The sequence below is a fragment of the Gossypium hirsutum genome, chromosome A01, assembly GCF_007990345.1.
Source record: "Gossypium hirsutum isolate 1008001.06 chromosome A01, Gossypium_hirsutum_v2.1, whole genome shotgun sequence".
NCBI lineage: Eukaryota > Viridiplantae > Streptophyta > Magnoliopsida > Malvales > Malvaceae > Gossypium > Gossypium hirsutum.
Genome location: NC_053424.1, coordinates 76,852,638 through 76,878,456, shown reverse-complemented (window position 1 = coordinate 76,878,456; position 25,819 = coordinate 76,852,638). Strand labels below are relative to the sequence as shown.

Sequence of the window (25,819 nt, the reverse complement as noted above, 5' to 3'; positions counted from 1 at the left end):
CTAGCATAATTGAGTGGAGTTGCATGCAATCCTAGAAATAAGACGATATAAATCTACCGGATTAAAGTCAAATCTAATAAGGGAATCCATAGATCGAGTTAATGCGATAATAGGGGTTTTAATTAGAAAGAAATTTCAATTAATCAACCTAGAGTCCGTTGCTCTTACTCCCGAAAGAGATATTAGCATCATTTAGGGATTTCAGCGGATGAAGATACCAAGTGAATAAATCGTTTAATTCAGATTCATAATAATAAATGAAATCTAGGCAGATTCTTTCCTGGGTATTGTTTCACTCATTGGTTACTTTTTGGTTATTTTCCTGATTTATTTTATGTTGAGTTCTTAGTTAAATTAATTAAGTAATTTTAGTTTAAAACTAATCACTCCAATTTTTCTGCTAAATAATAGGAAAGCTGTAATTACTAATACTTTTAGTCCTCGTGGATACGATATCTCTACTCACCATAACTATAATATGTACTGATAGGTACACTTGCCTTTGTCGTAATTTTAGTTAGTCTTGTGACTATTGGCATTCAAGTGTATGTTACCTATCTCAAGCAAAGTGAATAAGATGTCTTGGTGCTGCAATACCTAATTACCAGGGTCCAACTCAACAGATACTTTCTCATATTATACCATTGATGCCAAGAGAATGCACTCACTAAATTGAACATCAATCTTCATTTGACGTATATACTTTCCTGACTGTGGTTTATCTAGTCTAACACATAACTTCTCCATGTCTGCAAATACCTTAAAAAACAGCAATAACTTAAAACCAACATAATTGTGCTTCATTTGATACAAATGCTCACAAACATAATAGTGGTATCAAGTAAAAAATCTGAATTGGTTTTGTATAGCATTCGGGATGGTGATTGGCATACCTTTATTATCTTATTTGGCATGCTATGATGATCAAATAAAGAAATCATCCTAGAAAACAACCGCTTTGAGATAGAACGATTGTGTGTATGTAAAACTATGTTCTACAATGATCTAGCCTCATCCACTCTGTTATCCATATCAAATGCAAGTAGAAGGGTGTCATAAATTCCCATCATAGCTCCTTGGCCTTTATTCAACATCCACTTTGTCACCTGAGTATCGGCAACTTCATTAAATCTAATTAACCTAAGAAAATACTAAACATAACCAAGCCGGCAGCCACAACTTAAATTATTTGCTAAGTATCCATTTGATTGTTTGTTTTGCTAATTACTTTTATGTTGGTAAAAAGTTTCTAAAAAGAAAAAGAATGTCTAAAAAGGAAAATAAAATATCATACATGGTTAAAAGAAGGTAAAGACTATAAAGTAATACAAACTCTATACATAATTGTGTTACATAAAATTACACTTATGCATTTTGTTGCTTCTTAATTCTTCAAATTTATTAGGCTTTATGTCCAACGCAACAACCAACCAAAGACTAAATTTACATTCCTTTTAAGTTTTTTTTTCTCGAAATCAATAATGATGTAGAGACCAATTAAATGTAATTGTTCTAAATTTTACAAATACAATCCATCATCTCATAAAGAAAGCATTGAGCATTCATACCATCAAACATCGAAGCTATTACATTTCTACCAAAAATTACAAATTCTAGATACCAGGGTTGAAAGGAAGTCAAATTTCAACCCAAATCAATTCTATATCCCTTTAGTTCCCTTCTTTTCTTTGCCAGTGAAACCCAGACAATATAGCTAAGTAGCTAACCGAGTCCTATATTCTCCTATTCAACTAAATTCAACAACTGAATAAAAAAATTGAACATAAATTGTCCAAAAAAATGTTCAAAACAAAACAAAACAAATTTAAATAATAAACTAAAATGAACCAATAATTAATAGAAAAGAAAAGAAAAGTAAACCTGCTAAGCTAAATTGGTGAGTCTTTCATAGTTCTTCATTGTCGTCTTTTATTGCTAATAATCGTTTTATCTAAAACAAAAATAGATCAAAATAATTAGTAGATAAGAAAATAAAGCCGAAATTTAAATGATTTTTCAAATAAAATTAGGAACTAGAACTTTTGATTTAATTTTCCTCTCTTGCTCTTTCCAACAAACGATAGAATTTTATAGATCAGAGATGCAGAAAATGAGAGCGAAAAAGAGAAAATTTAAATAAATAAATCTAAAGATTTTATTTCATTTTCTTTTAAGATTGAATGGAAATGACATTGAATTTGAGAACAAGAACTAATTATTAGCTATAGGTACTGCCACGACCACAACAGCTGAAGATGTCTTGCCCTTCCTGGCGTCCACGTCATCGTTGATCCCACAATTGCTGGGATGCACGGCGGGAGACGTGCACATTTCTTTGGAAAGCTACGCCTTCAACATCGATTTCTTCATATTTTCCACCACACAGAGATCCACTACACGCAAAATCCTAATATAGAGTCTTCTGATACATTTTATCCAAAATTCAAGAAGATCTCTTGCTATTGTTACAGGAACGATGAGCGAAGGTGGGAGAAGATTTTCGTCTTAAAAAAAAAGAGTTATTATGAGAAGCATTGAATAGGTAATTCAATACCCAACCCTCTTAATGAATATGTAATTTTTACACATAATAGGGCCCGTACGGTATAACTGATTCGACAGTCAAATTTCAACCATACAAATGTATTGTTGTAGCACTTGGAATAGGGATGAAATGGAATGGCCATTCCGTCGAACCAAACATGCCTTAAGATTCTTATTAGTACTGTTTAGTATTTACAGCTACTAATTATTTGTATAAATACTAAACTCGATCTAATCATTATGTGATTATCAAAGCTTCTATCAATAAAAGAAGTAGACTGGTTTTCTATTCTTTTCTTCCTTGTTTCCATTATGTGTTAGGTTGGGTTTTATATTGGTTGGATGGCTTCTCTGACACTTTTAAAGGACAACCATTTTGCTGCTTCTTTGGTTCTGATCTGACATTTCGTATTTTCTGCAAAACGCACACTATTTACCACGTAAAATATTACATATGGACCAAAAACAAAATGTAAGTATTTGGTCAATTTTTGTTCTTGATATCATTTTTACTTTTAATTACAAAATGTTGATGAAAACATTTTTTTTCTTTTGATACATTTTTATTTGTAAACCCAAAATTTTTAAGAGTTAGCAATCATATTAATTTGATTGTAGTAATGCTCAATCAACATGAAAATGCAATATATTTTAACAATTTAAAATATAATGGGCCGATGTATTTAATTAAAATTAAAATATAACGATTAAAAATAGTTCTGAAAATTATTACAAAATGAACAATTATTTGATACATCTACACTGTAAAGTTTTAATTCTACAAATATGATTAAAATTTTATACCCATGAACATAATTTACCATTTAACTCGTTTGTTCACCACTTATGTAATAAATAATTACCCATAAAAAATATATAATATTTTTAATTCAGAGGTAATGAGGAGATGAGACTGTTTATTTTCTCAAAAATAAGCTTGGGGGACTTTCTTTTTTAAAGGAATAAGTTGCTTCCAGAGTTTTGGGGTTCAATAACAAGCTCATTATTATTATTATTATTCTGCTCTCATTAGCTGGATCAGTTATGAGAAAGGTGGCCATATGTTTAGGCCATAAAGTTGGGAATCTGCCGAGATTTTCAGAAAGGTTGCAGTTCAAAAAACAGAATGCAAACCCAATTCAGACTACAGATTTCAATATCAAGTAGATAGATGAGCTTTCAAGTCATCCCAGAACTTCTATCATAACTTTCAACCATCAAGTTAAAACGAAGATCTGGATTTTAGGAATGCTTATCTACTTTCAATTTCGGCCTCGACTCTTCTTGTTTTTCTTAGATTTCCTGTTTCCTTGGGGTTTGGAATTGAAAGTAGTTGCTGAAGCTGGCTTCTTACCCTTGCTACATTCCTCAGCAGTACTTATACTTTCTTCCAAATCACAATGGGCACCAGATTCTTCAGATACATGGTTGTCGTCTTTTACCAAGTAGCTATGCTACTGCAGGAAAGGCAACACTATAGAGTATAGACCGCCCTGAACGCAGCTCCTCGCAAAGGGCACCAATTATTGGAATGCTATATTCAAGTTTCAGCTTACTGAAAGGAAAAGGAGAAAGCAGCGAGAACTTGTAAGGAAATATGTTTCACTAATCATGTAATGTAAAATGGCATCTTTCAACTACATCTGGAAAAGCAATGCACGATACCAACCTCTGTTCTAGTTCACTATGCAGTTGATTCATTAGATTGAGCACGCTCATTGCATCCCTTGAAAAGTCCTCGTCTTCACCACCTGCAGGTTTCTTCTGCAAATATTCTTTTGTTCCAGCATCGATGATGTAAACAAGTTTTCCTAGAAACACCTACTGCAAACGGTGATGATAAACAAACAAAAAACAACAATAAAAAAGATCAGAACAGTGAAATAATACGAGAAATATAAAATACATGGAAAAAGCAGAGCAGAATATCTTTATACGCAAAAGAAAGTTGATTTCTAAGCTGGAAAGGGTTCAAAAAGTCCTTGAGGTTTGCTCCACTCAATCACTTCATAGACCGGAGTGCGAACTGTGACAGGAAATTGAAGAAGTTTTAGCTAATGAGGAGTTGTTGTGGTTTCAAAAATCTAGAGCAAAATGGTTAAAAAATAGGGATAGGAATACATCTTATTTTCATAGTCGTACATTGGCAAGATGGAAGTGGAATAAAGTTGAGCGTCTTCTGGTGGATAATGAATGGTGTTTTGAGGAGGATGTGTTGAAACAGCATGTCGTGCAATTCTTTAAGGAACTTTATACCATGGACTATGTGACTAGTGGTGTTTTCCCTTGTCTAGGTACATTTCCTGCATTTTCTTATGATGAGACGAGGGCTCTTATTTCAATGGTTTTAGATGATGAGGTACGCAGAGCAGTGTTTAATATGGCTCCTTTAAAGGCTCCCAGTGTGGATGGGTTTTAGGCTAGTTTCTTTCAGACTTAATGGGAAACTGTGGGACCGTCGGTGTGTTCTATTGTTAGAAACAATTTGGGTGGGCTACGGTTGGATCTGAAATTGAACAGAACATTAGTAGTTCTTATCCTGAAGACACTCAATCCAGAGAGAATTGATTAATTTTGTCCTATAAGCTTTTGTTTAGTGTTGTATAAGATTCTTATGAAGATGATTGTTAATAGACTGCAACCTTTGATGGTGAAATTGATAAGTCAGAACCAATCAAGCTTTATTCCAGGCAGAGATATTGTCGATAATATTATAGTGGTGCACTCTTTAAGGAACTTTTGAGGAAACAAATATGGTATGGTGATGAAGATAGACCTCGAAAAGGCTTATGATAGAATCAGCTGGGGATTCCTACGAGATACTTTGTTAATGGCAGGAATTCCTGAGCAATTAATTAGTGTCATATTGCATTGTGTTTCTTCTACTTCACTCCAGGTTTTATGGAATGGAACTCTTACTGACGCTTTCCAATTGTCACGTGGTATAAAGCAAGGTGACTCTTTATCGCCCTATCTTTTTGTCCTTTGTATGGAAAGGCTTAGGCACCTTATTGAGGAGGCGATTGTGAATGGGAGTTGGAAGCCTTTGTTCCTCTCAAGAAGAAGGCCCACCTTGTCTCATATTTTCTTTGTTAATGACCTTATGTTGTTCTGTGAAGCTAGTAGGGATCAACTATTGTGGTAAGTAGTATACTAGAAACTTTCTGTTACTTTTTTGGGCAGAAGGTTAATAAGTCCAAGTCATAGGTGTTTTTCTCACCTAATACTCCTAGTTCAGTTATTGAGGTGATTTATGAGAGTATGGGATTCAGCCGAATGGATGATCTTGGATGTTACCTTGGCATGCCATTGTTTCATAACAGAGTTATTGTGCATACTTTCAACTTTGTTGTAAGAAAGGTTAGGTAAAACTATAGTAGGATGAATAACTTTGGTTCAATCAGTTCTTCTTGCTATTCCTAACTACTTTATGTTTACTGTTCGGGTGCCTCTTTTTGTATACAAAGGAATTGAGAGACTTGCACGTAATTTCATCTAGGGAGCAAATAATAATACAAGGAAAACTGCACTTCTTTCTTGGGAAGATTGTTGTTGGCTTTTGGATAGTGGTGGACTGGGTTTGCGGAAGTTATATGATTAGAACAAGATTTTCTTGATGAAGCTTAGTTACCATCTGCTTGTGAATACCGAGTCTCTATGGGTTCGGGTATTAAGGAAAAATTATAATGTACAAGGGGAGCTTCCAAACTCTATCTCTAGTCGCAATTGTTCATTCATATGGAAGTCATTATCACAGGTTTGGCCAGAAGTTGTGGGTAATGTTTTTTGGTCAATTAGCGATGGTCGTATGATGAATTTTTGGAATGACGTATGGGTTAGGTTGATGGGTCCCTTGCGATAAATTCTTAAAGAATCGGATCAACCTCATAACACATTGTGCGTTTGTGACTTAGTGACTAAGAATGGTCTTTGGGATTGGGATCGTCTTACTAATCTTGTTCCATGCCCATTATTCAACAGATCGCAACGATCATACCCCCCTGATGTTGTACGGCAAGATTGCTTGGCTTGGAAATGGATGGAAAATGATGGTTTCTCATCATCTGCGACTTATAAGAATCTCTTTAGTCAAGTTTCTGATGGTGCTGCTATTTGGAAAATGATTTGGAGAGTTCCGGCGCCTCAAAGGGTACGTGTTTTCTTATGGCTTTTATGGAATGATAGATTATTGAAAATTAATGAGAGAAGACGTAGGCATATGACAGAGGATGGTCTTGGTCCTTTGTGTACTAATAGTTTGGAGATAAAGATTCATGCTTTTTGGGATTGCGCTTTTGCTAAGACTGTATGGTGAGTGGTTCCTCGACAAGACCATAATATTTTCTTTTCTTTGTCAATGAAGGAATGGTTAGTTTAGAACTTTCAGGATAAAGGTAATCTTCACTATTGAAGAAATGGAGTGGCAAACACTGTTTGTAATATTGTGTTGGCTAGTTTGGAAGAGTAGAAATGAATGTGTGTTCTATAATAGTCACATGAACATCTAGGATATTGTGGATACCGGCTACATGGGGCTAGGAGTTATCGAGATTTGGATGTACAGATGAAATCCTTGGCAACCATGAGGAGTTTTTCGAGTTGGTCTCCTTCTGTAACGAGTTGGATAAAACTCAATTCAGATGGAGCTGTGTCGAATTTGGAACAAAGGGCTTCTATTGGAGGTGTTCTTAGAGATTCAAATACAAATTGGTTATGGGGCTATGCGATAAGTTTTGGTAATGAGTCAGTCTTTAAAGTTGAAACAAGAGCGATGTTGGAAGGATTATTCTTAGCTTGGGATAAAGGATTTCTGAAAGTTGTAGTTGAGTGTGATAATACTTTGTTGGTTGAATTACTTTTGTCTAGTGGAGGAGCTAGTAGTAGTTTAGTGGAATTGCAGCTGTTACATCAAGTTTTGCTTCGGAAATGGGAGATTCATATCCGACATATCCCGAGAACTTTTAAAGGTGTTGCTGATCGCATGACTAAATGTGCTGATACATGTAGCTCTTTGATACGTTTATTTTATCCTCACCAGCTTCGATCATGAACTTGTTGGGAAGAGATCGCAACATGTCGGGAAGAGATCGCAACATGTCTATTTACTCTTGATTATGGTTTTATCTAATGTAATCGCTTAATGTTGTCCTTTTCTACCAAAAAAAAAATTAGGTATTAGAGGGTGATATATGGGTTTTAGACTAAAACACTTGATGATGAAGGTTGAATATATAATATTATTTATAATATTAGATATGATAAATTATTAAAAATATGTATTCAGGCTAGAATAGATCGGGTGAAATTTGAAACTTTTTATCTTAGGCTCGACTCGTTTTTAAATGGTTTTTTACGAAGCTTTTACTTTGTCCACACTCTTCCAAATATTTGGTGGGCCTTAAGCTTGGATAGGTAATTCAACCTTTAAACGAGTCTAATCTTAATTAAGGTTTAAGATTTTTATAAAATTCAGAAAAATATAATTAGACAAAAATAAGAAAATAGAATAGAATTAGAAGAAGATGGGATAGATAGAGATGTGTATAGTTCGGTTAAAACCTAATTAATCGACCAAATTAAATCAATTCGATTAATTGATTGACCTTTGAAATTAGTTCGGTTAGAGTAAATTTTATGAAAATTCGATTATCAATTAATTTTATTCAACTAATAATAAATATTATATATAAGCCCAACAATATACATATAATCTCAATAAATATTAATCTAATGGACCTATATAATGTGATATAATAGGCTATGTAACAGTCAAATTTTTCAGTGGTATCGGAAAACAGTGATTCGAGATTACAAAATCCAATGAGTAAGTTTAGAAATTTTAATAAATAATAATTATGGGTCAAGCGCGAATTTAAAAGAATTTTTGAATTAGTGAATTTTACGATTTTAAAAGAATTAATCAGGTAAATTGGGTTGAAAACGAGGTATCGAGACCTCAAATTCATAAACCGAGTCATAAATATTTTTAGAAATATTTATGGAGTGTTAGTAAGTCAGTATTAAAGTTTCGTCAAGAAATTTTAAGGTTTTGGTAGTCAATTGGGTAAAAAGGACTAAATTGAATTAAGTGCAAAATTATGAAATGTGATTAAATAGCTCTAGTAATAATTAAAGGAGGACTAAATAGGCAAGTAAACACCCATTATTGGGCTGGACGGCATGTGTATGTAGGAAAAATAAAAATCAAATGTGAACAAGGGGCAAAATTGAAAATTTTGTAAATTAAGCATATAAAACAAGACAAAATTGAAAAATCTAGAGATATCATCATTCTTCTTCAGAAAAAAACGCCATGGGAGGTCTGAAAGTTGCTGTTTTTCATAGTTTGACATATGTGAGTTCAATTCTTGCCATGTTTTTGTGACTTTTACAATTAGGTCCAAGTGTTTAATTCATTAGTTTTTGATTTTATGGACAAAATTGAAAGCTACCATTGATAAGTGTTGGTTGTTTATGATGAACTAAAATAGATTTGAAGCTTTTACTTTGTTGTTTGATGATTTTATCAAGTAATTTCAATAGAAATTGATTTTAGAACCTAATTGTAAAAAAGTTGTGAATTAAGGTTTAGTGTTGAAATTTTGATTTTTAAAGGTTGTGTAATAGTTTAGAATGATGGAAAAAAATGTTAATTGAGAAAAATTAGCTTAAGTGATGGGCTAATTGAGCAAGGACTGAATTGTATGACCAGTGAAATTTAGAGGAAAAATGGTAATAAACATATTGAACTAAAACAGTTTTGGACAGCAGCAGTAGGTTAACTTTGAAAAATCAACATAAATTTTAGAAATTGAATCAGAGGATGAAAAAAATATTGAATTAAAGCTTATTGAGTCTAGTTTCTTATAGAAGAAACGTTGTAAGCAATTGAATTGTAAGTTATGAGATATAATAAATTTTGTGAGACAATGTCAGAATGAATTCGGGTTCCCCTGTTCTGACTTTGGAAAATCACAAAAATTTGGAGAAAAATAATTAGAGGCTCAAAATTATATTTTTAGAATCCCTCAAGATAAACCAACAAGAACATTATCTGAGTTCTGTACTGTGAGATAATTAATTTTAAGTGAAGAGAGGTTAGAACTGTCGGATAGTGAAACAGAGGAAACTTTAATGAATAAACTGTACTAATTGGCTAAACCAAAAATTCTGAAAATTTTATGGTGGAAAGATATGTGAGTCAAGTTTCAGGGAAAATTTACGGATCTTAATTTGGATCTCTGTAGCTCAAATTAAAAATAATTTAGTGACTATGACACGAATGGACAGCTTTAAATAAATTTATAAGTAAATAGTGAGATCATAGATAATGTTACTTATAAGAATGCTATATACATTTAGGATGTGGAATGGAGAGGAGGAGGAGGAAAATAAACATATGAATTTTCAGCTAGCAAGGGTTTTGTTGGGTTTTTCACACAAGAAGAAAAACATAACTCAGTTATCCGGATAAAATATGAAGCTCTTGTTAAAGCTAGAGCAACAAAGTAATTATTCCGGATGAAATATGAAGCTCTTGTTGAAGTTAGAGCAACAAGGTAATAATTCCGGATGAAGTATGAAGTAAGTTTGAGATTTAAAGACTTAGGAATTGTAACCAAACGAACAAAAGCAAATGGGATGAAAAATTTAGAGAAGTATTTCATATTTCATCCGGGTAACATACATACTGTTGTTTGTTGCCACCCTTAATAGGTTTACATTTAAAATGGATAATTTGTATGTTTTAGACTCATGGACTAAATTGAATAAAAGAAAAACTGTAGGGACGATTTTGTAAAAATGTCAAAAATGACCAAAATGAAGGAAATCAATTGTTTTATTATTTAAATCATAAAATTGAATGAAACTATTAATTTATTTATAAAGATCCGGGTGGCTCAAATATGAGACTTGAACGTGAAAAAGAAAAAATTTTCGGATTAGTAAAACTATAAATACGAATAAGCAATAAAGTAAGTCCGTGCAACTTGAATTGAGTTATTGAATGTTTAAATTATACATTTATGTGACATGAATGTGAATTGAATGTTTAAATGTATGTTTTGGGCTTTAAGGTGCCAATAGAGGGACATTATGATTATTTTCACAATATGAATAATAAATTATTCAGAATTATCTGAAAATGCTCAGTAAACTCTGGTAATGCCTCGTACCTTATTCTGGCAACGGATACGGGTAGAAGATGTTACAGGCTAAAGAAAAAAAAATATGCACTACGAATTTAATTAAAATTGAAACATAACAATTAAAAATGGTTCTCTTAAAATATTATAAAATGGGTAACTTTTTGATACATGGGTGAAATTAAGATTTTATACCCTTGAGCATAGTTTATTTTTCAAAAATTTAAAAATAAAAATGTGAAAAATTTAACCCACTTACTATGTGTATCAAATAATTACCTTTAAAAAATATATAATATTTTTAATTCAACGGTAGTAAGGGGATTGAGACTGTTTATTTTTTCGAAAATAAGATGGCGTACTTTCTCTGTTTAAAGGAATGAGCTGCTTTCAGAGTTGTGGGCTTCAATAACAGGCTCAACTTGCTTGGTTTTACTATTCTTATTTTTTTGCTCTCATTAGCTGGATCAGTTATGAGAAAGGTGGCCATATGTTTAGAATCTACCGAGACTTTCAGAAAGGTTGCAGTTCAAAACACACAATGCAAACCCAATCCAGACAATAGATTTCAGTATCAAGTACAAAGATGGGCTTTCAAGTCATCCCAGAACTTCTATCATAACTTTCAACCATCAAGTTAAAACGAAGATCTATGCTACAAGCGAATGTGCTATATGCAACCACTGAATTTTAGGAATGTTTATCTACTTTCGATTTCGGCCTCGACTCTTCTTGTTTTTCTTAGATTTACTGTTTCCTTGGGGTTTGGAATTGAAAGTAGTTGCTGAAGCTGGCTTCTTACCCTTACTACATTCCTCAGCCTTACTTATACTCTCTTCCACATCACAATGATCACCAGATTCTTCAGATGCATGGTTGCCGTCTTTTACCAAGTAGCCTTGCTGCTGCAGCAGAGGCATCATTATAGACCACCCTGAACGCAGCTCCTCGCAAAGGGCACCAATTATTGGAACGCTACATTCAAGTTTCAGCTTACTGAAAAGGAAATGGAGAAAGCAGCGGGAACTTGTAAGGAAATATGCTTTCACTAATCATGTCATGTAAAATGACATCTTTCAACTACAACTGGAAAAGCAATGCACGATACCAACCTCGGTTCTAGTTCACTATGCAGTTGATTCATTAGATTGAGCACGTTCATTGCATCCCTTGAAAAGTCGTCGTCTTCACCACCTGCAGGTTTCTTCAGCAAATATTCTTTTGTTCCAGCATCTATTATGGAAACAAGTTTTCCTAGAAACACCTACAGAAAATGGTGATGATGAACAAACAAAAAACAGCAATAAGAAAGATTATAACAGTGTAATAATACTAGAAATATAAAATACATGGAAAAAGCAGCAAGACATCTGAGGTAATTTAGTAACGTGCATATAATCATTACCATTAGTGTTGAAGCATACGAGATAAAGGTCCTTAGATCTTTGATACCATCCACCACCGCTAATGCTTCAATAATTTCCCAAAAACGATCATGGTTAAACTGCAGATCACCAACATTTTGATTCTGTGTATTCAAGTCTTGATCTGGCAGAGAAACCGAGCTTGAAAACGGAACAACCTCTGAGCTCATCCCTTCATTGTAATTGGCTGGAAGAAGTACTTCACAAGAGAAACCAGCAGTTTGATATTGAGAACATCCAGTTTTAGGGAACAAAATTCTCAATAATTCCTCCTTGCATGGGTTGAGCTTCATATCTACAAATATAGCATCTTTGCATCCAAATTTAGGACAGTTTCCATGCATGCTCACTATTACCAGAGGGTTTCCAATTTTCTTAAATGCATCAGCAAGCAGATTCACATCAATATTCAGACGATTATTTCTCTGCCTTCTCCGAAGAGCATCATAAAACTCCCAGGGCAGTAGTTCTGTAATATTCTTTTGGCCCAGCAAGTCAAAAAGTAAATCAAGGCCCTTGCCAAAGTTCAAATGAAGAGAACATGCAATGAGAACCAATCGCAAAACCAGCAGTGAATGGTACTCCTTCACAGCTATACGAGACTTCTTGATCCAATCTATGGTCTCTCTATTACAAAACAGGAACTGCTAAACCATGTCAATTACAAATTTAACAATGTCTTCCAAGGATTGTTTATTAACAGCCACAAAACAGGAAGTTGAGCTGGGTCTCCCATCCTGGTATACAACCCATTCCACAAACGTCGTCTTTGTAGAGAAGAAGTATCCGTTGACGAAGGATAACAACATTAGATAGCGCTCAACAAGATACAAGAAACAAACCGGTGACATATAATCAGATATTGTCCTCCAGTTTACTTTATACGTATCTTGTAAAGCTTCATGGAACTTCAAAATAACTGGCTCAATACTCCCAATTTGTTTGATATGACAAGCAGCAGATTCAGTTGTAGTTCCTGAGCTTCTATTCTCCCCAACATATTCACTGATATTGTCAGTCGTAGAAAATGTAGGAGAACCTCTATCCTCTTTGAGATTCACAATGAAGTTCTTCCATGCGCTATTCCAGTGTAAACATTCAAAATTCTTCCCATAAAATTCAGTAGTAAGCTCACCAGATCCAAGAATTATCAACGCCACCTTTCCAATTTCCCCATATGACAAGCTATTACATTTTGATCCGGTCCTTTCCAATATAACTTCTTCAAGTAACTTCCTTGAGATTTCAGTTTCTCTAAGAGAAATCATGTTTTCTCTCAATGATTCTCGCCAATCAAGAGGAAATATATAGCCAAAGAAGTGCTTTGCTGACAGGTTGACGAACTTCATCAAATCCTTTTCTGCATGCTGGCTGTTCAGAAACTTGGAATTCAAGAGAAAACTTGCAACCTCATAGATATGAGTAAGAGACCTGCTTTGATTAAAAGATGACAAAGAATTCCGGTGTGAGAAATTATAGAGTAGCTCAAGCATTTTCAAGACTTGCAGGCCAACAGAGAACAATTCTGAACACCAATAACTCCTTGCAGCTGAGACAAATTGATGGATTGAAATAGAAACCTGCTTCTGGTTTCTGCAAACATGTTTGTTCTCCAGTTTTCTCAGCCATTCAGCGTCAGAATTCAGAAGATAGATAGGATTCAGATTGTTAAATTGCCTCCATACACCAAAATAATTCAAGCAGAAATCTCCATATCTTCTAGAATCATTAGTTCCATATTGGTTTTCAGCATGCTCAAGATACTCGAATATCTTCAAAACTTTATCCTTCCAGAAATTCCAAAAGTAGACAAGTGTCTCGCTGGAAACCCTGTTGTTATAAATTTGCTCTTTTGAATAGCTTGCTAGATCAAAGACCAATTCATCTATCCATTCATAATTCGATATATTTAAATGAAGGTGATGATCTAGAATTATTCGAGCAACTAACATTTCACCTCGGGTGCTCTTGTGCATCTGAGAAGCACTTAAATATTGTTTCATCAAGAACAAGTTGCTTGGCTTGTTCAGTAAAATGTCAGCCTCTGAACAAACAAGCCCATAAAACCAGTGTGACAAATTCTTAGCAAATGACTTAGCTTTTGATAGAAGGTTTTCTTTCTCTTTAAACTGCTTTAACGGCCACCCTGTGCTCCCAGCTAACCAAAGAGAGTTAGCGAACACAAACCATAGAATAAGATGCACAGCCTCCTCATATTGTGCACCCTTCCCAAGCAGATCAGCAGCAAGCAGAAGGTCACCTCTCAACTTAGCAATATTTGCTGCCTCCAAGAAGTTCCCTGATTCTTCTTCCAATGATAGGAGCTCATCGAGGCATTCTAAGGACTGCAAGAATTTTCGTCTTGAATTCATGGAATCAAAAGCTCGGACATAATTGATCATTGCTCTCTTATCATTAATCTCATGATAATGATGGGCACAGTTCTCCAGAAATGTTTGCTTAAGCTCCTCCAAATCCTTACTTCTTTGGGCCATTTCTTCATCTGCTTTTGCATGTTGTTTCCAGTATTGAATGTATTGCAATCCCATATCAAAGAGTTTTCCTTTCGTACAAACAGACAGGCATTTTGAGATATTGTTGCCTTTTGCATACACCTCTGCTGCAGTAATGTAACATCCAGCAAGAACAAAACATTCTGCTGCTCTCTCCAGAGCAGATTCCCCACATTTTTCCAAATAAATCTGACCTGCATTTTCAAAACAATATTTTCAGAATCATAAATCCTGGTATAAACTAGGTACAAAGAGGGAAAATGAAATTGTACCCGCTCTTTCATACTCCTTTAACATGTAAAAGCACTCTGCAGCACGCTCAGCCTTGCCAATGGAATAAAAAATATCAGCAGCCTGCCTCCTGGCAATAGAAGCCATTTCGGGATTTGATCCATGCAATCGGTCAGCATTTGCCCTAAGTCCAAGGGCCTTAGCTAGTTTTTCCCCATAAGTATCATTTGCTCTTTCGAAGCATATTGTTGCCATCTCATAGTTATCCTGATGCAACAGCTGCAGGACACAAATTAGTGGGAGAAAAGAGTAGTTAGATTTGCACAAAGATCAATTCTTTGGAAAATAGAAGGATATAGCTTGGATCATGTATGAAAAATATTAACAATAGATTATAAATACAATTAAATTAATTGTGGTTATGACCCAAATTCTTATTCTATTAGATGTTGATTAGAATAAGGTTTTCTAAACCTATAAATAGACACAGTCTATACTCCTTATAATCATTCGAATTCAACATAGTGAATTTTCTTTTCCTCTATCCGTGATTTTTTCCCAAAAGGGTTTCCACGTAAATCTGTGTGTTCTATTTTTCTATCTTTTCTTGCCATTATCAACATTCTATTTTTAACAAATTGAATTTACAAATAAGATTTATCTGACTAGAACAACCAGAAGAGTTGTAGAACACCTTCTTAAAGCAAGAAACAGCAAACCTTATAACCACGTGACTTCCACTCTTCTGAACTACTTGCAACTTGCATTGCTTGTGCAAGAGAATCATCCAGCTTCCTAACTTGAACAAGGCACTTCCTTTTCCAGTAATTAAACACCGGCTCGGAAAACTCTTTGACATTTTCACAAATCCACAGCCTTTGCCTTGTGCGGGTGATGGCAACATATAACTGCTTCAATTCAGAGCACATAATGTTGTGTTTTGCCTGTTTGAAACTTGGGGATGGACAACTGGCATCAAGAAAGCCTTGCTCCTTCATGTATTCATATACAACTCTCCACTGATTCTTTAAAGGTGATGAACCAAAAAAGTTGTACAATAATACATCCTACAGAAATGTCATGTACAAAACTAATCATAACATGGACAAATCATTTTGACATCTTCTCAAACAAAGACTAGGAAGACGTGAAAAAGGCTCCACTAAGATGCATGCAGACCCGATCAATTAGTAAATACAAATGGTAAACATATATATATATATTTTTTGGTGAAAGCCAAGCCAGCCAACTTGAGCTTAGGTTCTGCACTTTCGAGAAAGAAAACATTAGCTAGACAACACAAAAATATCAATGAGCATTTCTAGTAAATACAAACACTGACATGCATAAACTAGCAGATAATAGGATGATAGAAAACAAGGATATTTACTAAACCCAAAATACCTGAAACTCTAATCCTTTGCATTCCACTATGGTCAGAACAAGAGCTTGCTTGCCAACATACTTTAAAATTTCATTCTTGGCAGGATCATCACGTACTAATATGACCTGCTCTGCTCCAAATCCAACCATATGTGCCCCAGCATTACCACTGTTTGTGAATATTTTGGCAACTACATTGTCTTCCTTGTCAGATTCAAGCCAAATTGGGGCTTCCCCATATATAAGGCTAGTTTCAGGGCATAAAATATCAACAAATAAAGGAAAGAAATGGTAAAGAAGATCAATGACACTCTGCGCTAACCTCAGGACGCCATCATGAGTACGAAAATTCTGGCTTAAGTGGAAATTTTTAGATATTTGACCCTTCTCCTTTTTCTCATGATTTGTTTCACATTTTGATTCCAAAACAAACTCCTTGTAGAAAAGGGATCGTATATCTTCAAACCTAAAATCAATACCCCTGGCAATAGTTTGTGCTGTATCCCCACAGAAAACAAAGCCTTCACTTACATTTTTGCAAACATGTTTGAAAAGAGCAATCTGCCTCATTGTAAGATCTTGCACCTCATCGATATAAACAAAATCCATGATGTCACCCTCATACCTTTCATTTTGAAGTCTTACATGAAGATCAACCACAACATCAGCCATATCAAACTCACCATTTTCTCCTTTCATTTTTTCGTAATCTTGAAAAATATCATATATCATTTGCCTCTCATGTGAACTCAAGGCAGACACCCGACCCTCAGATAGTTTTACATAATCCTCCGCATTGAGTCTACCATCATAGGAAGTCCCTGATCTCAGGCCCCCTTTTATATGAGACATTATCTCTGTGAAGACTCTGGATGAGTCAAGCTTATTTGTCAGGTTAGCATTAAAATGAGGCCAATAAATTGAACAAAACTTCTCATAGGTTACCTCCCTTGTTCTTATACAATTTCGTACCAAGGTTGGAGCATTTACAACTTCCATATTTGATAGCTCCCTGGCATCATAGAATTTCTCGAAGAATGAGTTGCCAATTGTCCCATCAAGCATAATCAGAAACTTTTGCAAAGTTATGACAAGTGGGTATGCCTTGGGAAGAATATCCACAAATGAATCGGGAATATCCTTGAACTGTGCTGCACCATCAGTATCATCAACATCTTGAAAAGCACCCTCTAGAGAAAAGTTTCCACCGCTGACAAACCTGAATAACAAGGATTGTTAAACCAGGAAAAAAATACATGCATCTAAATAAAGTACCCTAACCGGAGCGCTAATTAAAAGAAAAGTTAATCAAATTAATTTACATGGGAGTCAACAAAATAACAAACCATGTAAACAGTAACAAAGAAACCTGTACACTTTACCATAGGAAAGCAGAATTCGTTAAACATAGTCAAAAGACCTTCATAGATTCGAAAACTGAAAAGTCAGAAAACACTTTGCAGGATTATACAATAGAGAAGAGTTGCCAACAATTTTAGACAAAAATCTTTTCAATGATTTGTTTTGTACCAAAATTCAAAGAGAATATGCAAGATTATCAGCTTTTACATAGCAACACATCGAAGTTCAGTTTTCCACTCTAGGGTCTATATATGATGCTCTGACCATCAATTACATTTACTGGATTCTTTAAAAAAAGTTAATTTGATGTTCTACCCTAAAAGGAAGCACTTCCTGAAACATGCAAATGCTATGATTTAACCACAAACATGACAGGACATTTCCAAAATATTAGAAAATAAATTTTAAGAAAAAGGTTTCATTGCAATAAAACATAAAAGGGTGGTAGGACTTAAGAGTTCAGACTTCATAAGGTCTAAGCCTATCATTTTATCACTGCGGTAAACCATGTTGTATATCCAAATTTTTTTTTTTTCTGTGCCAACTATAATTTCAAAGGTATTCATACTACCATTAAGCTAGCGCTTTATCTCATTATCCAACACACCTTTTCAATTGAAGAACATGATGTTTCACCGCATAACAAAGTTTAGGACTGACTGTGACAAAAAGCTGGCGCAATGGAGTTGCTTCAGTGCCTCCAACACCACCCATATTTCTGTTTGCCAGACAGACATCATTAACCCTATTTGTGTTAACTGCATCAAAACCTTCAGTTGTTAACAGGTGCAGTTGCTCTTGCTTAAACAACTTCATAGTCAGCACAGTAGTCTTCCCGGTGCCTGACCTGCCTAATATAAAAGTGCTTCTTGGGAATAAAATTATATCACGTTCATGGTCTGTCACCTCGAATGGAAGTTCTGGTTCTCTTCCATCATGATCAAAGAGAAGGTGGCTCACAACACCCGATGATAAAGAGTAGAACTTCATCAGCAGTAAGCTCTCACTGACTTTTGAGTTCTCTAAGTAACATCTATTATCTGAAGCATTACTACCACATGAACTGTTTTTTATTTTATCTTGGCTTAAAGTTTTAAACCTGACAATATCAAATGAGGTTGTCCAACTTTTCGGAACTTCCAAATCCCTAAATAAATAAAAAAGAAGAAAAGTTAAGAATTACTGCATATAAGACATAAAGAATTACTGCATATAAGACATAATAATCATACTCAAGAAAGGCAAATTTCATATTTACATGTTAGAACTACCATTATGGTCATTACCCCTCCAAATATTTCTTATTGCAATGACAGATAAAATCATCTGTATACATTTTGAAGATGCCATCAAGGCGCTTAACCAGCCTCACAATATCCTCTAATGGCAAAAGATCCCAAGCCTTCAATACTTGAGTGTACCTCTGTTCCTTCACTACATCAATTGAGCAGACAATATAAAGATCTTCAACCTTAAATTGTTTCAAGACCATAGAAGAGCTTTCACAAATTAAATCCACATTTCTCTTCTTAGGCCGCCAGCCGCAGGAAAGTTTTAACAGAAGGTTTAAAACTGATTTCTGAGTCTGGGCAGATTTCACCTTCCCAAATGACTTTCTGAAGTTATCACTGAAAAGAACCTGAAGTCATAGAAAATGAAAATAAAATAATTCACCACTAAGTGTAAAATGTCATAGTATCTAATGCAATCTCGTCAACTAAAATAAGGATAAATCATGTCATTGTTAGCTTCCATAAAAAAATTTCATGTCAAACTTACAAAATTCAAACATGATTTCATGGCAACAAAAATAACTTGATAGACCTAGCATGATAACAAGTTTTAACCAGTACAAGTTACAACCTTCCACCTGGCATTCTTGAATAGAACACTATCGTGATTAAGCAAGTCATCAAGCTGATCAAACTCTTTCTTGGCATCAAATATAGCTTTAGCCAATCCCTTTTCTTCATCAGCATTAAAGAAACAATGACGCATCTTTGCATCATGCACTAAACCCTGCCAAACAGATTCATGTTTGGCCAGTGTTCTTCCATCCCCCAAAATCCAGAGGCAGTGCCTGAGAAAGCAAAAAAAAAAAAAACAAGTAATATATTGCAACTTATCACAGCAGTGCAGAAACTGGAGATATAAAAAAAGGTTAATCCAAGGAAATACCTAGCCCTCGTAAGAGCAACATTAGTTCTTTGAGCATTGGATACAAAACCAAGTGCTCCTGAACTATTGGATCTCACAGTTGATATTATTATAATATCTTCTTCACCACCCTGGAACCCATCAACTGACTTCACCTTCACTGCAAAGCCATCAGTTTTCTCATATTTCCTACCAAGTTTCTCCTGAATTGCGACAACTTGAGCAGCATAGGGAGAAATTATGCCAACGCTGAGTCTCTCTCTTGAGCTATTCCATGCTGTGTGAAAAAGCGACCAATATAACAAAAATAAATCAATCTATACATGAATATTGCTTTCTGATTTTACTATAAAGTGAACTGGAAAGGCCTCATCTAGCCCTTAAATTGAACCATCTCCTTTAAGGCAATGCAGCGAACGGCAGAAAATTAATCATCCAGATATAAGAAAAATTATATTAAAAAATATATATTATAGCATTACAAATTAAGCTCCAGATAATTACCTTTGAACAGAGTTTGCACCAATCTCTGCACAAGGGCAACCTCAACCATATTTCTGTGGCTACGCCCAGCATCATCCTTTTCTTCTCTTCCAGATACATTTATAAAGGAATAGGGGCCAAACATAGGCCACGGAAGATAATGTTTCTCGTAACTCTTATGCTTAACACCAGCTGCATCCAAGATCCTTTTATTATAGAAACACGCATTTGGGAAGAAACTGATTGATGGATGCATTCTGTACTGAATATTCAGTAGGTGCTTTGAATGACCCAAAGTAGTCAACCTTTGGAATAAACTTCTTCCAAAGCAAGCTTCATTAGAAACCTATAACGAAAAGATACAAATTGATAACGTTGCTTTCAGAAATAAATGAACGGAAAATTTGCAAAGGAATTTTGGAGATAAAAGAAGACAAGAAACCAAGTATAATTTACATACATTACTTTGAACTGTGGCAGGCAATTGCCATTCGTCACCGATAAGAATTGAATTTACAATACCCGGCAGTTGCAGGGGTATGGCTGATTCACATTCTTTCAACTGCGCTGCTTCATCTATTACCAACACATTCAGTGGTTTCATTTCCAGTTTATATAGTTTATAAGAACTGCATGCAGTGGAAAAGAATAAAGAAGCCGTTTGAAAGCAGAACTGTACTAAGGAATCTTTGTTCCTTGCACTTGGCAGTTTAAGCTGACCAAGAGAATCACGGAGCCTTCTCAAAACAGAAAGACACTGGCTTCTTATTGAGCACAACAAGCGAGATGTGTCACAGAGATTTTGGGGAAGCAATTTATCATCTTTTGAAAGTAAAAGGAGCTCCTCCACTTCTTCAGAAGCTAAACCATCAAAAAACAGGCATGTTTCTAATGAATTGAGCAGGCCTGAAAGAGTTTCAAGGTCTTTGAAATTATGTGCCTGAAAGTAGATTTTGGGTATATGAGTGTGTAAAATTGACACACATCTTCTCAGTGGTAATGCAGTAGTGGCAAATCTTTCTCTTGCATATTCAAGAAATGATTTGTGTATCCCCTTCTTACCATCAGTTTCACTGCAACATCCTTTCTCCTGGTTTCCATCTTCTCTAACATGTTCCTGCTTTTTGGTTGATTCATTTTCTAAGAAAATATGGTACTGAGGAACACAATCTTCAAGAAAAGTAATCATTGAAGTAAAGCAGTGCCACCAACCTAGTGGCCCAAAGCACTCTGTAAGCCTTTTTACACGATAATCCAGAAATATTTCTTCAATCTCAGAATCAACTTTAAGTCTCTCTTTACTGCCAAATAAGAGGATGTCTCCCAACGAACAAAACTGATCATCAGCTACAGAGCATGCTTTCTTAGCTTCTTTTACCAGCTTTAAGACACATGCAACTACTTCTGTAATTGCAATATTTGTCGGGGCACAAGTGAGTGTTCTGTACTTCATCCTCAACAGAGCAAACAGCAGCACACTAACAGTTTTAGTTTTCCCAGTTCCCGGTGGACCCCAAATAAGTTCCACATGAGACTTGTGATTGCACGACATTTTGTTGAGACAAGCAACAAGCGAATTCTTTTGAGATTCATTCAGTTTAGATAGCAAGTTTTTCAGAAAAATCTCATTCCAGTTTCCACCAATATCTGAAGAACAGAGACTGCAGCTTTCTGCCACCTACATACAACATGAAATTTAACAAAATTCATTCCTGCGAATATATACCATTAAAGCAACAATAAATTCCTCAAACATGGTCCTCAAGTAATAACAATAAGTTTATGGAAACTGTTTATGAGGTTATATTGAAACACATGCTAAAAGGAAAATATGAAATGCAAAACTCATGGTACGTTAATTGTGCTGGACAAACGCAAGGTCTCAACTTGTCAACACAAAGAATAAGCATACTGCATGATGCTTAATAAACATAGCCACTTGCATCATAAGCAACCACTAACGATGAAAAGCAATTGCAAATTATCCAGTATAATGCCACATTTACAGAAGGAAACCTCAAACATATTTGCACTGTGGTACCATACCATGGAATCGGCGTGCAAAACCTCTTTGATAATCTTTAAGTTTCTTTCCATGTGCAATGCACTCCATATTCGTGTGTTTGTGGTTAGATTTGTCAAGTGAACTACAAATAGTGATTTCTGCGCTTCATCTTTAGAAACAAAATCTTCCAGTGCTTTCACTTTGAATGAAGTAGATGAGCTATTATCCTCATCATCATCCTCTTGGATATTTGTGACTAGGGCAAAAATCCAGGTTCTTCCTACCCTTTGCAAATCAGAAGCAGTTTCAGGTTTCACATTTGCTATGACAAAAACATCTCCAGGCAATGTTTTGTATGGTTCCTTCTCACGATCACTGAACCTGTTTCTCCAGTAATCAACATTCACGTCAAGCAGCAATGTTCCATGTGACTTTGATTCATTAAGATATGTCACTTCGGCGTATGGTGCTCTAGCTATAACTTCCATAGATGAGCGCAATGCTGCGCGTGTCTCGTCCAACAAAGGCAAAAGATATGACCCAAAATATTGTTCCACCGACTGAAATGAAACTGGAATCATTTCCACCTAGCAATTGAGATCAAATTGAAACAGATCAAATCAATCCATAACAGTCAACAGACTAACAATAGAGACAGAAGAAAAAGTGGAAATAGTTTAATCCTTTGATTCAGAAAACCATTTTGGAGACTAGTGCAATAACAAATCTCTTATATCGTTTTCCTTGTCTTTCCAAAATAAATAAATCAAGGACTAAATTCATAACAAATGGAAGGCCTAAAGGTACTGATTAGATCAAACTACATAATTAAGGTTAAAGAATGCACTAACACACATGAGGCACATATGAGCTACTTACTTCAGCTTTTTTAACTGATTTTTCATTTTCATCTTAAACTTAAGGAAATTTCAACCTTTAGAAGCCAAGCTCAACCATTCAACAAATTTATTATGTTCAATCTTTATTCAGCTCTCTGGTTGAACTAAACAAGCTTAAGATCAACTCAAGGGCTTTTGATGTTCTGAGGTATTTTATAACGTGCACAACAACTATAGCAACAAAAAGTTCTATTAGTAAAATTTCAAAAGAGTTTAATAACAAGAAAATAACAGTTTATTGTGTTTTAGCTGCCATTAGTTCCTAATTCCCTTGTTAGCAAAAATTTCACAAGTCTTATACTCGATTCACTACCTACGTAACTATATGCCACTTTTAGCTAGCTGCCAATGACAGACTAAAAGCAAGACGTACACAATATAGAATGCAGAAATGGGCTAGGGCTGCAACACACATACACACAAAGAAAGTTTATTCCAGCTTACTGCTACAGCTATTTTTAAGTATAAGAGCAAACATTTTCAACTTCCATATAAAAGTGGATATTCCAAAAGCTGCAAAGAAAACCCATAAATAAGGTCTAACAAAAAAAGAGCACCAAAGATTCAAGGGTGATGATGATGATTATGATGGTGAACAAAGCAAGCTCACTTGATCCTCATAAAGATTATCGTTGAATATGTCTTCAAGAGACCATTGAAACACAATATCAATGAAACCCATATCTTTTTTAATCAATACTCAATACTCTGCTCACTTGAACCTATACCTCCTGTCGTTCCTCTGAATATCTGTTGCAAACATACACAGTTAGAAGCTCACTTCAACTTTCAACCTTCAAAAGAAACCCACAATAAACAAACAGAAAGTGAACCGTTTCTTAGCTCCGAAGAAAGATGAATATATCAAAAATGAAAGTTAATCTTCCGTACAAGCACTAATATACATTATCAAGCTAAGCTTTATCACACTTTATTCGACATCACACTTTATTCGACAGCACCAACAGAAATAGAAAGCCATTTCCATTGCCATGCTTTTATATCGCCAAATGACAATGAAGAAACCTTAAAAAGGAGAATCAGAGAAAAAATGGGTCTTAATCGTCTTCTCTAGTCCGCACCCTTACTGACTATAAAAGTCTTCTAACTCTTTTGCCTTTCTTTTTTCTTTCTTTTAAAGGACAACCATTTTTCTTCTACTTTAGCGCTCTGATTTCACGTCTCGTATTTTTTCTTTTTCTTTTTGGTTTTGTTACGTCTCGTATTTTGTTTCCTTTGGAAAATGTTTAGTCTTTATTGCAATACACAAGATATGAAATATTACATATTGAACTAAAAAATTTGGATAAATGCAGCACTTAACCTCAAACTTACTCTCAATTATCACTTTGCTACTTAATTTTCTTTTATTAATTTATTACTTAAAATTTTCGACACTTTAAGGATTAGTAAGAGAATAAATTCAAAAAAATAAGGAAAATGGAAAAATAATTATAAAATATAAAAAAATATAAAAATTGTTAGAAAATAGGAAAGTTATAAAAAAATATATCAAATTCCCAAAAATAAAAAAAGAATATTTTTATTTTTAAAATACATAAAATACAATATAAATACCAAAAATACAAAAAAAAGGTCAAATTTTCTAGAAAGCTTAAATCATAAATTGGTACTTAATTTTTTTTTGTCACAAGTAGTACTTAAATCATTTTTTTCCAAGTTGGTACCTCTATTAATCAAACCATTAATTCTATTTAAAAAAAATTAGTACCTAAACTAGTTTCTTTTCTCAAGATGGACCTCTCTTAGTTCAATAATTAGTTAAATTGTGTAAGTCTATTGGTTAAAAAAGATAACCAATTAAAAAAATTGACATGCGACAATAAAAAGACAAAAAATATTATTTTTTCTTTTATATATTGTTTTTACTTTTAAATTTTTTTCTTAAAAAATTAGACTAAGGGATTAACCAGTCAAATCAATAGTTCTCGATTTGATTAATTCTTCTGATTCAATCAAAAAAATTATTAAAAATTTATAAAAAAAATAAAAGGTTTAATTCATGATTTGGCTCTTGAATAGACTTGTCCGAGTGCCCTAACCCGAAGGCCTACTTGAAAAGTGGGGAAGGTTTGAACAAAAATATAGGCCCGAAAAACGAGTTTGAGAAAAAATAATACCCGTTTAGAAAATGGGTCGAGCTTCGACCTACGAGGCTCAAAACATGCATTAAAGGCGGTTCGGGACTAAACTGAAAACTTTAGAAAACTTTCCAACACTTATAAAAATTTTCATCAAAACAGGGGTCACACGCTCATGTGGCTTGGGACACGCCCGTGTGGGCAAGCCGTGTGGTCACACACGCCCGTGTCCCTAGCCCATGTAACTTTCTGTTTATGATGTCATCAACAATTTGAAGTCACACGGCCAAGTCACACGCCTATGTGCTTAAGCCGTGTCATTTCACACGGCTGAGACACACGCCCGTGTCTCTGCCAGTGTGCTCGATACTAAGCATTTTGTTTTGCAGCAATTAAGATGCAGGAGACACAGGGCCGGATCACATGCCCATGGGGTGGATTGTGTGTCACACACGGCCTAGACACACGCCCGTGTGTCTACCCGTGTGGACAAAAAAAACAAGGTTATTTACCAAGCCATTTGCCACCCTTATTCACACATGCACTCATATCAATTCAAAGGCACAAAA

At 34.7% G+C, this 25,819-nt stretch overlaps 2 protein-coding genes and 1 long non-coding RNA gene across 3 annotated transcripts; all 3 read right to left on the bottom strand.

Moving 5' to 3' along the window:
- Positions 1-661: 661 nt before the first annotated feature.
- On the bottom strand, positions 662-2,622 carry LOC121220204 (uncharacterized). Its single transcript, XR_005917377.1, has 3 exons — positions 2,242-2,622; positions 1,882-1,951; positions 662-1,106 (listed from the first exon to the last, which is right to left on the bottom strand). It is a non-coding gene; the product is annotated as an uncharacterized lncRNA (long non-coding RNA).
- An 8,613-nt stretch (positions 2,623-11,235) lies between these two features.
- LOC107897508 (uncharacterized) lies at positions 11,236-14,421 on the bottom strand. The gene is made up of 3 exons (XM_016822993.2): positions 12,097-14,421; positions 11,804-11,955; positions 11,236-11,687 (listed from the first exon to the last, which is right to left on the bottom strand). Exons 1-3 carry the CDS (start codon positions 12,457-12,459, stop codon positions 11,396-11,398), a joined length of 807 nt encoding a protein of 268 aa, XP_016678482.2. The 5' UTR covers positions 12,460-14,421; the 3' UTR covers positions 11,236-11,395.
- On the bottom strand, positions 12,763-24,341 carry LOC107897498 (uncharacterized). Its single transcript, XM_016822984.2, has 12 exons — positions 23,759-24,341; positions 22,291-22,836; positions 20,705-21,922; positions 20,266-20,590; positions 19,783-20,038; positions 19,468-19,684; positions 18,891-19,243; positions 18,212-18,751; positions 16,264-17,461; positions 15,579-15,926; positions 14,901-15,138; positions 12,763-14,822 (listed from the first exon to the last, which is right to left on the bottom strand). The coding sequence occupies exons 1-12, from the start codon at positions 23,828-23,830 to the stop codon at positions 12,763-12,765; spliced, it is 7,371 nt and encodes a 2,456-aa protein (XP_016678473.1). The 5' UTR covers positions 23,831-24,341.
- Positions 24,342-25,819: the final 1,478 nt, after the last annotated feature.